This window comes from Rhamphochromis sp. 'chilingali' (genome assembly GCF_963969265.1).
Source record: "Rhamphochromis sp. 'chilingali' genome assembly, chromosome: 10".
NCBI lineage: Eukaryota > Metazoa > Chordata > Actinopteri > Cichliformes > Cichlidae > Rhamphochromis > Rhamphochromis sp. 'chilingali'.
In genome coordinates, this window is record NC_137937.1 from 31,344,064 (window position 1) to 31,360,484 (window position 16,421).

The 16,421-nt window shown below is 44.7% G+C and overlaps 1 protein-coding gene across 1 annotated transcript in view; it reads left to right on the forward strand.

The window, feature by feature from the left end:
- notch1b (notch receptor 1b) overlaps positions 1–15,412 on the forward strand; it is a 43,053-nt gene extending 27,641 nt beyond the window's left edge. Inside the window, exons 22-34 of the mRNA XM_080893327.1 lie at positions 474–606; positions 1,434–1,691; positions 5,691–5,803; positions 6,133–6,701; positions 6,979–7,413; positions 7,632–7,780; positions 9,534–9,744; positions 10,047–10,137; positions 10,386–10,548; positions 11,707–12,005; positions 12,245–12,392; positions 12,515–12,612; positions 12,705–15,412. Coding sequence (XP_080749453.1) covers positions 474–606; positions 1,434–1,691; positions 5,691–5,803; positions 6,133–6,701; positions 6,979–7,413; positions 7,632–7,780; positions 9,534–9,744; positions 10,047–10,137; positions 10,386–10,548; positions 11,707–12,005; positions 12,245–12,392; positions 12,515–12,612; positions 12,705–14,096 — 4,059 coding nt within the window. The 3' untranslated portion in view covers positions 14,097–15,412. The remainder of the gene's footprint in view (positions 1–473; positions 607–1,433; positions 1,692–5,690; positions 5,804–6,132; positions 6,702–6,978; positions 7,414–7,631; positions 7,781–9,533; positions 9,745–10,046; positions 10,138–10,385; positions 10,549–11,706; positions 12,006–12,244; positions 12,393–12,514; positions 12,613–12,704) is intronic.
- Positions 15,413–16,421: the final 1,009 nt, after the last annotated feature.

Below are 16,421 nucleotides of genomic sequence, written 5' to 3' on the forward strand. Positions count from 1 at the left end.
CATTACTTGGAGACATTTATAGTTAAACACATTTCTTGTGGTGACTGTATAACTCTAGATGTGTGCTTCTTTGCAGAAATATTTTTACTCTTAAAGCTACAACTCATTAATATATCTTCTATATTATATGATATTAACCTGCTTTTTAACTAACTGTCGGAGGCATTCAACTAAGAAGTGGTAATTGTAGCTGTTCATTGAATTTAAGTTTAAGGCAGACATCCTTTCTGCTGCAGTCCTAATGAAGAGGTTTGCTTATAAATAGAAAACAAACAGCTTGGTTATGTTAATCTTCTCCGGAGTAAAGGATCTTCTGGCCTTGGCAGGATGGAGGCCAGAAAACAGCCAGGTAATCAAAAAACATCTTTGTTTCATGTCAGACATCGATTAACTTTCCCCTCTCTTCTCTCGCTGTCCCGCTCTTCCTTCTTCCTTCTATTCCTCTTTCGTCTTTTATTCCCTCTCTTCCTCAGTGCATGCCAGGATACTTGGGGACCAACTGCTCTGTGGAGATCAATGAATGTTTCTCCCAGCCGTGCCAGAACGGGGGCACCTGCATTGACCTGATCAATACCTACAAATGCTCCTGTCCCCGGGGAACCCAAGGTCAGCAGACCCCACGCACACTCCTCCACACCTCTCTGCCTCTCCATTCTCTCCTACTTGTCTCCACGCTTCATTAATTAGGGCTTAACAGCACCCCGGGCATAAAAGCTCCACCTCCCGTCTTGGCTCCATCTCTTCCTCTACTTGTCAAGTACTCTATTGATTTTTCTCTCAGACATGAAGGGAGCGTGTGTGTTTTAGGTCAGTCTAAAGTGGCAATAGAGTTGGTTTTCCTAAAACAGCCAACATGTTGTTGGAAATTTGAAGATTAAAAAAGTTTTTTTTTTAAAACAAATTCAGGTCAGTATTTAAAAATGGTTCTAAACGTCTTGACTTTAATCATTTTTGGTCAGTTTCAAGGTCTGGTTTAACCTAAAGCCATTTACACTGGAAAAGCAGAGCACTTTGACTCTCTGTTTATTTGTGGACTTTTTAAATCTGTTTTTGGATCTCTGAAATCTTTTCTTACTCGAAACATTAAAATGTTACTATATAAAACTCTTCATACAACATGCCCTGATGTATCTCTTCAAACTTAACTACTGTTTTTTTTTATGTCTTTGTAGACATGTCTATCTTTTTGTTTTTCAAAGTCCAGACCTAATTTCATACCCTTTATCCAAAATTTCCTCTATAAAGGGACACTAATATCTGCAATTTACTGGAAAATGACAGAATAGAAAGCAAATGACCTGCTGACAGTTTGTTAAAGTCATAACCGCTTTTGGTGATTCTCAAAATGATATATTGTTCATGTTCTTTATTTAAATGAATGCACATTACTTAACATTGTTGATTCCCCCTTACTCTTCCATTGCAATCTTCAGGTGTTCACTGTGAGATCAATGTGGACGACTGCACTCCCTTCACTGACCCAGTCACCAAAGAGCCAAAGTGCTTCAACAAAGGCAAGTGTGTGGATGGAGTCGGAGGCTACCACTGCATCTGCCCTCCGGGATATGTTGGGGAGCGCTGTGAGGGAGACGTGAACGAGTGTCTGTCAAACCCCTGTGACCCGCGTGGAACGCACAGCTGCATCCAGCTCACCAACAACTACCGCTGCGAGTGTCGCACCGGATACACGGGTAAACAGCTTAGAGAGTATATTAAAGAGTTTGAGGGGGGATATGTTAGCCTGCCTTTTTGGCTGGTATTTTCTTTGCACTCACTGTTTAAACTGCCCTCATCATTCAGTTTGCATGTTTGTACTACACACAGCATATAAAAGATGGACATAACCAAAGTGAGATCAGCCGTTTAAAGTTTATGGAAGCTTTGAGTTTCTGCTTTTCACCATTGCAAATTTATCTTTTTTAAAGCAAACTTTTGGACAAGAGAGTAGCAATGATCAGATTATGCTGCCTTGGTTAACAAGATGAGCTATTATTAATTGAGTTGCTAATTTTGATTAGCTTAAACCATCCATCCATCCATCAATCTTCATCCGCTTTGTCCGGGGCCAGGTCGCGGGGGCAGCAGCCTAAGCAAAGAGGCCCAGACCTCTCTCTCCCCAGCCACCTCCTCCAGCTTGTCCGGGGGAATACCAAGGCGTTCCCAGGCCAGCCGAGAGATATATCTCTCCAGCGTGTCCTGGGTCTGCCCCGGGGCCTCCTCCCGGTGGGACATGCCTGGAACACCTCACCCAGGAGGCGCCCAGGGGGCATCCTTGTCAGATGCCCGAACCAACTCAGCTGGCTCCTTTCAATGTGGAGCAGCAGCTGCTCTACTTTGAGCCCCTCCCGGATAGCCGAACTTCTCACCCTATCTCTAAGGGAGAGGCCAGCCACCCTTCGGAGGAAGCTCATTTCTGCCGCTTGTATCCGTGATCTCGTTCTTTCGGTCACTACCCACAGCTCGTGGCCATAGGTGAGGGTAGGGACGTAGATCGACCGGTAAATTGAGAGCTTCGCTTTTACACTCAGCTCCCTCTTCACCACGACGGACCGGTGCAGCGTCCGCATTACTGCAGCTGCAGCCCCAATCCGTCTGTCGATCTCCGGCTCCCTTCTCCCATCACTCACGAACAAGACCCCGAGATACTTGAACTCCTCCACTTGTGGCAGGAACTCATCCCCGACCCGGAGTGGGCACTCCACCCTTTTCCGGCTGAGAACCATGGCCTCAGATTTGGAGGTGCTGATCCTCATTCCCGCTGCTTCACACTCGGCTGCGAACCGCTCCAGTGCGAGCTGGAGGCCTTCACCCGATGAAGCCAACAGAACCACATCATCTGCAAAAATCAGAGATGAGATTCTGAGGCCACCAAAGCGAAAGCCCTCCGCCACTTGGCTGCGCCTAGAAATCCTGTCCATAAAAATTATGAACAGAACCGGAGACAAAGGGCAGCCCTGGCGGAGCCCATCACCCACCGGGAACGAGTCCAACTTATTGCCGGCAATGCGAACCAAGCTCTTGCAACGGTTGTATAGGGATCGAATGGCCCGTAGCAATGGGCCAGACACCCCATATTCCCGCAACACCTCCCACAGGACACCCCGAGGGACACGGTCGAATGCCTTCTCCAAGTCCACAAAACACATGTAGACTGGTTGGGCAAACTCCCATGCACCCTCAAGTATCCTGGAGAGGATAAAGAGCTGGTCCAGTGTTCCGCGACCAGGACGAAAACCGCATTGTTCCTCCTGTATCCGAGGTTCGACTAACGGATGAACTCTCCTTTCCAGCACCCTGGCATAGACTTTCCCAGGGAGGCTGAGGAGTGTGATCCCCCTGTAGTTGGAACACACCCTCCGGTCCCCTTTCTTAAAGATGGGGACCACCACCCCGGTCTGCCAGTCCACAGGTACTGCCCCTGATCTCCACGCAACATTGCAGAGGCGTGTCAACCAGGACAGCCCTACAACGTCCAGAGCCTTCAGGAACTCGGGGCGGACCTCATCAACACCAGGGGCTCTGCCACCAAGGAGTTGTTTAACTGCCTCAGTGACCTCGCCCCCGGAAATTGGCGGGTCATTCCCCTCATCCCCAGACTCTGCTTCCTCCTCGGAAGACGTGTCAGTGGGATTAAGGAGGTCCTCGAAGTATTCCTTCCACCGCCTGACAATTTTCTCAGTCGACGTCAGCAGCGCTCCGCCAGCACTATACACAGTGCAGGTAGAGCACCGCTTTCCCCTCCTGAGACGTCTGACGGTTTGCCAGAATCTCTTCGAGGCAGTCCGAAAGTCTTTTTCCATGGCCTCTCCGAACTCCTCCCACACCCGAGTTTTTGCTTCAGCCACTGCCCGAGCCGCATTCCGCTTGGCCTGTCGATACCTGTCGGCTGCCTCCGGAGTCCCACAGGCTAACCAAGCCCGATAGGACTCCTTCTTCAGCCTGGTGGCTCCCTTCACCTCTGGTGTCCACCATTTGGTTCGGGGATTACCACCACGGCAGGCACCCACCACCTTGCGGCCGCAGCTCAATGCAGCAGCTTCGGCAATGGAGACTCTGAACATGGTCCATTCGGACTCAATGTCCCCAGTCTCCCTCGGAATGCTGTCGAAGCTCTGCTGGAGGTGTGCGTTGAAGATCTCACGGACTGGGGCCTCTGCTAGACGTTCCCAGCACACCCTCACTATGCGTTTAGGTGCACCAGGTCTGTCCAGCGTCCTCCCCCGCCACCTGATCCAACTCACCACCAGGTGGTGATCAGTTGACAGCTCAGCCCCTCTCTTTACCCGAGTGTCCAGAACATATGGTCGCAGGTCTGCTGATACGATTACACAATCGATCATCGACCTACGGCCTAGAGCGTCCTGGTGCCACGTGCACTTATGGACACTCTTATGTTCGAACAGGGTGTTCGTTATGGCCAAACTGTGGTTAGCACAGAAGTCCAATAACAGAGCACCGCTCGGGTTCAGATCAGGGAGGCCGTTCCTCCCAATCACGCCCCTCCAGGTCTCGCTGTCGTTACCCACGTGAGCATTGAAGTCTCCCAGCAGGACAACAGAGTCTCCAGGTGGAGCACCCTCCAGCACCCCCCCAGGGACTCTAAGAAGGCTGGGTACTCTGAACTGCCACTCGGCGCATAAGCGCAGATGACAGTCAGGACCCGTTCCCCGACCCTAAGGCGCAGGGAACAAACCCTCTCGTCCACCGGGAAAAACCCCAACGTACCGGCAGCAAGCCGAGGGGATATTAGGATACCCACCCCAGCCCGCCGCCTCTCACCAGGGGCAACTCCAGACTGAGACAGAGTCCAGCCCCTCTCCAGGAGACTGGTTCCAGAGCCCAAGCCATGTGTAGAGGTGAGCCCGACTATATCTAGCCGGTACCTCTCAACCTCACGCACTAACTCAGGCTCCTTCCCCACCAGAGAGGTGACATTCCATGTCCCTATTGCCAGTCTTGGCAGCCGGGGGTCAGTCCGCCAGGGCCGCCGCTCCTGGCCGCCACCCGGCACACAATGCACCCGACCCCTATGGCGCCTCCTGCGGGTGGTGGGCCTGCGGGAGGATGGGCCCATGTCTCCTCTTCGGGCTGTGCCCGGCCGGACCCCATGGACTAAGGCCCGGCCACCAGACGCTCGCCCTCGGGCACCCTCCCCGGGCCTGGCTCCAGGGCGGGGCCCCGGTAACCCTATCCCGGGCAGGGTAAACTGTTCCCTCGGTGTCCTTTTCATAAGGGTCTTATGAATCGCTCTTTGTCTGGTCCCTCACCCAGGGCCAATTTGCCATGGGAGACCCTACCAGGGGGCAAAAGCCCCCAGACAACATAGCCCCTGGGATCCCTGGGAGACACAAACCCTTCCACCACGATAAGGTAGCGATTCAAGCTTAAACCATGCTTAAAATAAAAAGTACTTGCCAGAACAAAATAACAGGCAAAATGAATGTCATGTTGTGTTCAATATTATTTGCATGTAGCAACTGAGACCATAGTCTAATCAGGAAAGTGTTTACTGAAGTCAAGTGAAAATCAAATTGCAATGATGCAAGATGCAGGAGTCAGTCCCTGCTGCTGCACATCTTTTATATACAGTGTTTGTTGATCTAAAACGTACTGGTGTGACATTAACCTTACAATTATAATGAGGAATGAAAATGAAATGACAAACCTTTTTGTGTGTGACACCTCTGTAGGTCAGCGTTGTGACACTGTGTTCGATGGCTGTAAGAGCAAACCTTGTCGTAATGGAGGCACCTGTGCTGTGGCCAGTAATACACCACATGGCTTCATCTGCAAATGTCCTCCTGTGAGTACACACTCTCGGAAATATACACAGACCTCTGTCACTCATAAGAAAGTTGTAATAAAAGAGCAAAAATTCCTCTTAATATTATCTAAATGTTGACTGTAACTTTTAAAAGAGACATACAGAAGGCGATGTGATGCTTCCATAATGGGAAATATACTTTTTTACTAATATTTGATCTAAATTAGCCCTCTTGGCTTTAATCATAGATAGCCTGATATTGGCTTGAATTTTAGTTTTCAGGAATAAGACAGATTGCTTATATTCATATCAGTCTAATTTATTTAATATATAATAAGCATAAATCATATATATTATTCTTCCTGTAGGGCTTTACTGGCTCCACGTGTGAATACGACTCCCAGACCTGCGGCAGCCTTCACTGTCGCAATGGAGGCACATGCATCTCCGGTCATAAGAGTCCCACGTGTCTCTGTGCTCCATTATTCACTGGACCTGAATGCCAATATCCCACTGACAGTCCCTGTTATTCGAACCCCTGTTACAACGGCGGCACATGTGAATACACCTCAGAGGAGCCGTACTACCACTGTGAATGCCCAGCTAACTTCAACGGCCTCCGCTGCCATATCCTGGATTACAGCTTCCCGGGAGGGTCTGGCCACAACATCCCGCCACCCCCAGTGGACGTCCCCTGCGGGATCCCGCAGTGTGAAGAGCGCAAGTACAACAAGCACTGCGATGTGTCCTGTAACAACCATGAGTGCGGCTGGGACAACGGCGACTGCTCGCTCAATTTCAACGATCCGTGGAAGAACTGCTCGGCCGCTCTGCAGTGCTGGCGATACTTCAATGATGGGAAGTGTGACTCACAGTGTGACAATGCTGGATGTCTGTATGATGGGTTTGACTGCCAGAACTTGGAAGGACAGTGCAAGTAAGTGTATTTAAGTGAAATAAGAGTTAGCTTAGCTTCATAAAATATCCAGTTAAATATCTTAAAATCTATTTGTCTTGCTTGGTGTGCTGCTAATTAGATGCTGAGAAGAACAAACAGGATAGAGAACTACAGTGATAAAACTGTCTTTGATACAACAGTTCATTATTTTCCAGTAGAGCTGTAGGTAGTTTCTGTGTCATATACTTCTTCTTTTAAGCATATATGTGCAATTAAGAGATATTTAATTGGGCCTTTGCATCCAATTTTTTTGCAGCCCTCTCTATGACCAGTACTGCAAGGATCACTACGCCGATGGCCATTGCGACCAGGGCTGCAACAACGCAGAGTGCGAGTGGGATGGCCTGGACTGTGCCAGCAACATGCCTGAGAAGCTAGCCGTGGGCCAGCTGGTCCTGGTTGTCCACATCACCCCTGAACACCTCCTCAATAACTCCTTCGGCTTCCTGCGCGAGCTGAGCCGCGTGCTCCGAACCAATGTGGTATTCAAGAAGGATACAAAGGGGGAAATGATGGTCTACCCATATTATGGGAACGAACATGAGCTGAAAAAGTACAACGTCAAGCGTTCAGTGGACTCTTGGTCAGAGGTTCCTGGCAAAGTGCTGAATGTGGTCAAGAGGAGCCTGTATGACTTGGCTGGTGACAGCAAGAGAGCAAAGAGGGAGCTGGATCATTTGCAGATCAAAGGGTGAGAAGGCATTTCTGAAAATATTTCAGTCATTAACCTGCAAATTGTTCAGATCATTTTCTTCCATTATCTGTCATTTTATATGCTCATCTTTGTTTTTGGATTTAGTTTTTTCTTTTTGGGGGGGTTTAAGAAGATTTTTATTTCTTTGCGGAAGCTAATTAGATTCAGAAAAATGATAAAGTCTGGAGTCACTTTGTGTTTTCTTCACTCTCTAGTTCAATTGTCCACTTGGAGGTGGACAACCGTCAGTGCTTCCAACAATCCACCGAGTGTTTCCAGAGCACAAGTGATGCTGCAGCGTTCCTTGGGGCTTTGGAGTCCAGTGGCAAACTGGATGTACCTTTCACCATTGAAGCTGTTTACAGTAAGTATATTTAATAGGTATCTGCATGACTTAAAAAGTCTGTATGCATTCTTGGCTTTCCAAAAAATAGAACTCTCTATAAAAAAATAAAGCAAAAGCAAATTTTGACTGCAGCTTGTCAAATTCTGGACACTTTTTACCAAAGATATTTGATCTAAAGCAGCTGCTTCATATTTTCATATATTGTATGATGAAACTTTTCTAATCAATGTACACTCAATGGAAAAGTCTATTGATTTTGTGTATTTTCCATACTGTTAACAAATCACAAGAAAAAAACAAAGCCATCATTGACTCCTATTAAAAACGTAGTGGGCCTCAGGTTGTACTGCATATTTCTTTATCAGGCCAAACCTCCACTTGAATAGATTTGATGTAGCCTGCAAAGCCCAGGCAAATATTTTTATTCCTAAAATTTCAAAGCTTCTTGATTAACATGTAAAAAACATGTTCATTTATCTCTGTTCATGTATAATTGTTGGTTTAGTCTTTTTTTTTTTAATTGGATCTTTTTATAAACGAAAACATAAAATCGACTACACTCCTTAAATGTTGTATGCAAATACAACATTAGTGTATCTTACACACTGGTAATCATTTTCATTTCTGTGCAAACCCAAGGTTTCTTGAAGACAGTCTAAAATGTAAAACAGGATCGCACAAATTAGCTTGATTGTTTGTAAAGTAAAATATATGTCATTAGTAGTATGAGGACTAAAACATGAAAAATCACTGATGGGGTTTTTTAAGGCCTCGTGGTGTCCACACGTACAGAACATACTCGGATTAGACACATGCTCTTTCATGCTCACGCTCGAAGCAAATGTATCCGACGTGGCCTCTGGTCGGGTCCTAACCTTACAACTCTTTGATTGTGTATTTGTTATGCAGCCGTGAACAAATGCAGTTGTGAATCTCTTGGCCTAAACAATGAGTCCTCCCCTTGGTGTAAATCCAATGGCTTGAGGCTCCAAAATGGTTAATTGCCGTAAATCAACTCATCCAACCTCCCCCCACCTCCAAAATCACATAACATAACCGTATCTGTCTGTTTCTCAGACATGTACACATATACGTCCACGGATATCACACTCGCACACATGCACGCACACGCACTTCATCCCACAGTGTGAGGGGCTGCTGCAACCTTCACCTCGCTGAATGTAATACCAGGACTTAATGTATCTCTGAGGGTTTAGGTTGGGGGAGTTTATCATTTCAAAATCGTTAGTGGAAAAAAAGAGAAGGGGAAAAATTGATCGGGAGTGTGCTAGAAGTTGGGAGTCTTTGTTATCTCGAAAATCCTAATAAATCCTTCGTCTTTACAGCTTAAAGTGCGTGCAGTAATTTGAAGTTCATTAATCCCCCTCCCTTTTTTCTCTTAAAGAAGAAATGGTAAAGTTGTCTCTTGGTACCCTGGGCTGAAAAGAGAGAGAGGAGGTGGTGGTGGTGTACTTTTCTCCCCCTTTTCTTTTTTTTTTTTATCACGCCCCATCCCTTTTTTTTCTTTTTTTGATGAAAAGTGGTTAGCAATTCTGATTATTACTGAATAGATAGAAGAAGCTAGCTTTACAAACGGTGAGGATCGTCAGTCCATTTCAGACACTGGCTGCGTTTTGGAGTGGGATCCGCGGGGCGAAGGAGAGCCGGACTAGCTCTGCTCGAACACTCAGGCTGATCCTGGGTGTCCCGGTCCAGCGGTCCACATCTTGTCCTCAGCCCACTGTGAACATAATGTCCATTTTCCTACCAGGTGGCGTGGAACCCGAGCCGCCACAGGTTTCCTACCTAATCTACTTGGTACTGGGCGGTTTAGGGATGCTGGCCTTCCTTGGACTGGGAATGGTGGCTGCCCGAAAGCGCCGTCATGAACACGGGCGGCTCTGGCTTCCCGAGGGCTTCAAGACCACAGATAGCAAGAAGAAGAGACGTGAGCCTGTTGGAGAGGATTCGGTGGGATTAAAGTAAGTTTACATTTATTCGGCACTCGCTGTCATTTGGTGTGTGTTTCTTTGCGGGTTGGGTGACGGGCCAGTTCTTTAGGTAAAAATTTGGAAAAATGGGATTTTTCTCTGGATCATTAATGATAATGATATAGCAGGTTTACGTGTGAATTAATTAACTTGTTGGGGCAGAGGGGTGTGGTATGAAATCAATCAATGCTTTTGTTTTTTCGGCATCGCTACACCATTAATGGTGAGTGGCTTGTATGAGACTGAAGCAGTGGAGTACGAGGATTTTTAAAAGGTTTTCTGCTTCATCACAGGCCAATGAAAAACACCTCAGACATTTCTCTCATGGATGACACCCACACTGAGTGGGGAGAAGACGAACCTTCAGATGCGAAACGCTTTAGGGTAAGGAACTCTGACATAACTAAAATATAATGATTATTATTATTATTATTATTCAATTTTACAGTCTGAGCAACTATTTCATAAGACATCTAATTCTAGGCTTTGAGAGAATTGTTTGTGTATTTTTAAATGTTTAAAATAATTTTATGATCTTTTTATAATACATTTTAAACTTTTTTTTGTTTTTTTCTAATTCGATTTAAAGTCAGTTTCAGTTGTCTGACCTCCTGCTGTCCCCGTTTTAACAGTTTGATGAGCAGGCTGTGTTGGATGCGGACGACCAGACAGACAACCGCCAGTGGACGCAGCAGCACCTGGATGCCGCTGACCTGCGCATCCCATCTATAGCTCCCACACCCCCTCAGGGCGAGATTGAGAATGACTGCCTGGATGTCAATGTCCGCGGTCCAGGTGTGTTACGAACCATAGATATTATTTATATTGGCGGGACCTCTTATCTTTAGGTTATTTTTATTGCGGATGACTTGGTTGTCTTTATATAAACCATTAAATTACAGAGACTACTAGATATATATATGTATATGTATATGTCTTTTTTTTTTGCCTTTTTTCTTTTTGCTTGTGAAATACAGAACTGAAAAGTCTAGGTGAGGGAACTGGGAGAGGAAAATCCTTCGGTAGTGTAAAGCTATTACTGATATTTGAATGGATCAAGGGGCAAAGAACTTTTTGAGCACACATTTCTAGTAGTCACACATTTTTCTGTGTGTGTTTTTCTTGTGTAAACTTGTGTATGTGAATTGATTAATATCTTTTCTGGGCGAACATTTCACATTTCCTAAGGATGTGTGTGTTTTTTTATGTGTGTGTGTGCGTGTGTAATTGCGCATGTAGGAGCTGCTAAAGCTCCATGTCCTCAGGGTAAAGGATCTTCTTCAAAGCAGCTGGCTGGAAGCTAGATGCCTGGGGGAAAACACTGATTCCTGATCAGATTAATCATTTGACCAGTAATAGGCCTCTGTTTTCTTTTTTTTTTCTTTTTTTATTCTACATTACAAAAACCAATGAAGGCATCAGATGCAAAAACCTAACTTTGTACTAAGTGGCAAATTCCCTGAAGAAAAGCTATGAAAAATCAAAGTAACAGGTTTAACATCTTGAGAGCACACTTTTCCCCCCGTTGCGGATCGATGCACTTGAATCGACCAAATCTGCGAGATCTGGGGCTTGCTATCCTTTTGAAGAGGAGAAAACCTATCCAAGTCGACTGACTGAGCCGCCTCTCACAGCCAGATTTTAATGCTTCGTTTTTGCAGTAGTCTAGCTTTAGCAAGCCTTGGCCTCTATCCCTCTAGCTTCGCTTTCCTTCTGAAGCTTCTCCTGTGCCGGGGCCTTGATCAGAATCTATTATCGAAAAAGAGAGCGCTGTGATGATTCAACCCAGGAAAAAGTGTCAAATCCACATTCGATTTGTTTGTTGCTTTGTTTTGATCTGCCAGGTGCTTTGAAGTGAACCCTCTTGTAGTTTTGCAGTAGTTAATATGACTGTACTGTGCTGACCATGCAGTGCCTTTTTTTTCATTCGCTTCTTCTGGTCCTTCCGTGCAGATGGATTCACACCCCTGATGATTGCGTCCTGCAGTGGCGGAGGTTTAGAAACAGGCAACAGCGAGGAGGAGGAGGACGCCTCTGCTAATGTGATCAATGACTTCATCTATCAAGGTGCTAACCTCCACAACCAGACTGATCGGACGGGTGAAACAGCTCTTCACCTGGCTGCCCGCTATGCCCGCTCTGATGCTGCTAAACGCCTGCTGGAGGCCAGCGCTGATGCCAACATACAAGACAACATGGGCAGAACTCCTCTGCATGCTGCTGTGGCAGCTGATGCCCAAGGAGTGTTCCAGGTGGGTTTCTTTATCATTTATTTATTTCTTTTTGGATTAGGAAACCCAAAATGCAAATGTGAGCATGGCTCGTTTAAAGTCTTTTTTTTTTTCATCTTAAAATTGTGATGACCATTTTGTGTGAAAAATATAGCTATTAAAAAAATATTAATAGTACAAAGTTAAAATACTTTAAATTTCCTGTAAAATTCATTATTCTAAAGGAATCTAATGGAGTAATGTGTTGTACATCTTTGCAGATTCTGATAAGGAACCGTGCCACAGACTTAGATGCCCGCATGCATGATGGCACTACACCCCTGATCTTGGCTGCCAGGCTTGCAGTGGAGGGCATGGTGGAGGAGCTCATTAACTGCCATGCTGATGTCAATGCAATTGATGATTTTGGTAAGGTTTCAATGTTTTTTGCCACTTACGATATTCACAAAAGCCTGAAATCTTCACATTTTAGTGCTAAATGTGGTGCAAAAAGAATTTTATATCTAATGACCCTGTTCCTGTCTCTGCAGGTAAATCAGCCCTACATTGGGCCGCAGCAGTAAATAACGTGGAGGCAGCCATTGTGCTACTCAAAAATGGTGCCAACAAGGACATGCAAAATAACAAGGTATAGAAATAACCCCCTTTCTGCAATGAAGGAACATTCCTTGTGCATCTGTTAAACTGTTTAATATATTGTCTCCTTTCTGTTTACTTCAGGAGGAAACACCTCTGTTCTTGGCTGCTAGGGAAGGAAGCTATGAGACTGCCAAGGTCTTGCTGGACCATTTTGCCAACAGAGAAATAACTGATCACATGGACCGGCTACCCAGAGACATTGCACAAGAGAGAATGCATCACGACATTGTGCGGCTGATGGACGAGTACAACCTGGTACGAAGTCCTCCCATGCATGGAGGGTCACTAAGCACCACACTGTCACCCCCTCTTTGCTCGCCTAATGGCTTCCTGGGAAACATGAAGCAGCCCCAGCCTCAAGGTCAAGGCCAGAGCAAAAAGGCACGCAAGCCCAGCACCAAAGGCATCGGGTGCAAGGAGGGAAAAGACATGAAGGTGAAGAAGAAGAATTCCCAGGATGGGAAGCCTGGGAACCTCCTGGATAGCTCAGCTGTTCTGTCTCCAGTTGACTCCCTGGAGTCTCCACATGGCTATGTCTCTGATGTAGCTTCACCGCCGATGATGACCTCACCTTTCCAGCAGTCGCCGTCTGTATCCCTGAACCATCTGCAGGGGATGTCTGACCCACACCTGGCTGTAAACCACATGGTGATGCCAAGCAAGCAGGAGCTGGCTCGAATGCAGTTTGACCCAATGCCTCCACGTCTTACCCACCTACCCGTTACTGTCTCCAGTGGCCAGGGCGCCATGAATGGGCAGTGTGATTGGCTGTCCAGGATGCATGGCAACATGAGCCAACCAGGTCAGTACAACCCAATGAGAAACAACTCTGGTGGTCAAGGAGGTCTTCACCAGGGAGGCCAGCACGGGATGATGACAACAACGCTCCATAATGGCCACCCAAACAGCAGCCTGACTCAGATGATGACATATCAGGGCATCCAGAACACCAGAATGGGTCCACAGTCGCACATATTGCAACAGCAAGCTCAACAGATGCAGCAGATGCAGAACCTTCAGCAGCTTCAACAACAGCAGCAGCAGCATCAACAGCAGCAGCAGAGCATCCAGCTGCAGCACCAGAACTCAAACACAGCCAACACCCAAAACTTCATCAGTGGGGAGCTCAGTTCTCCAGAGCTCCAGCAGGGCACAGGCAACTCCACCATGCCCATCCGCACCATCCTGCCTCAGGAGACCCAGATTATGCCCTCCTCCATCAGCCAGTCAATGCCTAGCACCCAGTTCCTCACCCCACCCTCCCAGCACAGTTATTCGGGCCCCATTGACAACACCCCAAATCATCAGGTCCAAGTACCTGACCACCCCTTTCTGACACCCTCTCCCGGCTCCCCTGACCAGTGGTCCAGTTCATCTCCTCATTCCAACATGTCTGACTGGTCAGAGGGCATCTCGAGTCCACCGACAAGCATGCAGTCTCAGATTGCACACATACCTGAACAGTTCAAATAAAAATCTTCAGACCCAGCTGAGCTGCTGTACATATGTTTTTTTTTGTTCTTGTTTTTTTGTCTAAAAAGGCACTCTTGGAGGAAAAAGAGAAAGGGCAACGCTGTAAACAGGATTTTAAAAAACCTTCATAAGCTTTTATACTAACAGCAACATCTGTGTTTCATCCATTTTTTTATTTATTAATGTCTTATTTATAAGCATTGCCTGCCTTCAGAAATTTGTGGGGTCCACGGTGTTATGTCATAAGCAGGGCAGTGGATGGCCTTTATAGAAAGTCTTTTCTTTTAGTACTTCTTTTCTGGAGTGAAGTCGCAGCATACACACTGGGTATTTATTTTCCCTTAAGGACTTTGCCTTTTTTATATGGTTTCTCATGTTTATATATATATATTTTTGTATAATCTTGTTTATAATGAAAATCGTGATTAAGGGGCATTTTTATAGAGCACATATTAAGTTTCAGTGTTATTTCAGTTATTTGTAAGCATCTGAAATATCAACTGATGGTAAACTGTTAACAGTACATGAATGCCATGTACAGGTCCTGTATGATATGGGAGCTTCCATAAATATCATGTGATTCTTAGCTACACTCTTTAGAGTCATGTAAATTTCTTGAATCAGTGGAACAGCATTATGTTGTGCCTCTTGGTTTGATTTCACTCGTGTGGAAATGGAGTGGGAATGTGATATGTTGTACAGTATAAGGCCATCTTGGAGATTGGCAGTTAAGGCAGGCTTGAGTATCTGCGAGTCCTGTGGTGTTGGAGATCTGGCCTGTCGGCCACAGTGTATGTTTTTGTTCAGAGGGAAAAGGAATCTCCATTTTCTCTCTCCCTTAGTTTGAGCCTATGGCTGTGTCCTTCCTTCTGTAAATATGCCCCTTGTGTCCCTTGTAAGCAAGATTTTGTTCAAGAAATCTTATGTCTTAAGCATGCAATTGTGATAGGTGTTACACCAATCATCAGCCTCTAAAATGTAAAACAGAACAGAATTTATATTTTGTATCCTATTGTCCCTTATGCATAAATAAATTTGAACTCTATACAAATAGGCACAATATATTGTTAGGTGGTGTTTTTCTCATATAAAAATGGAAAAATAAATAAATATTGAGGTTTTATAAATTGATATTTATTTGCTGTTCTGGAACACACAAAAATCCATTGAGGCAAATGTTTATGTATGATAGAAAGGTTTTTTTTGTTACACTTCAATGAAATGAAAACTGTTGGTTTTGTTCTCAAGTTGTGTCCACCTTAATGTTTTGTGAGATGCACTCTGGTATAGTTTGGAAAAAGTTCTGTTTTTAAAAACCACATTAGGTTGTAGTGAAAAATGCAATATCTGCAATATGTTTCCTTTGTCTTTATAAAGCTATAATTTGCAACAAATGTATTTTCCCTTTTCATTTTCAATCTGTAAAAATGTTTCTTGTTATAATAAAGGGCACCTGTGTGTCTTGAAATCAGTGATAATTGTCTTTTATTTTTTATGCTTGTGTGTTTATAATAAACATCTAAAGTACAAATCCAGTAAAGTCATCACTGCAATTAGGTTAGCCTGTGATGAGTAAAGCTGAATTTTCCTGTGATCTGGCTCTTACTTTTAATTTAATGTATGTATGGATGGAGTATGTCCCCATCTGGTGGTGACAGTTGTTAAAGAAAATTAATTATATTAAGTTTAAGTGAATTACAGCTGCAATATTTATACAACATCGTGAAAATTCATAAGAAGAACAAATCATCTGAATACCATAGTTGGTATAAGCTGTGGGACCCATTCCTCAATTTACTGTGTAATGATTAAGTAAAAACGTAAAAAAAAAAAAAAAAAAAGAAATATGCATGCTCAACATGCTCAGACTGGCTGCCATAGAGATACTTAAGCAAATAGTTTTTGTTATTTTTCTATAAAACTCTACAACAGCTTATTTTTGTAAAAGATCAACACACCTGTCAGGATCCAAGGTTACACACACATTTACATAATAATGGAGTATACCTTCTTTCTGATTTTTCTTAGATTTATCGTGTACATATTATTTATTAAAGCATTTTGAACAACTCTTTTGCAACATTTTTTAATCGATCTATATTAGAAAAATGGTATTAATATAATCGATCGACAGGGTGGAAAAATGAAAACAAGCAGAAAAAACACTCCTCATATTGTCATTTAGTATTGCCATATAGTTACCTAATTGATATTCATCTTTTCTGAAGCCTATTTTTAATATTAATTAACTCGTTGTTGTTGTTTTAACTCCAGTTTCAGCTTTGTTTTAGTTACCTTGATGTTGGACCGTTGGAGATCTGAGGA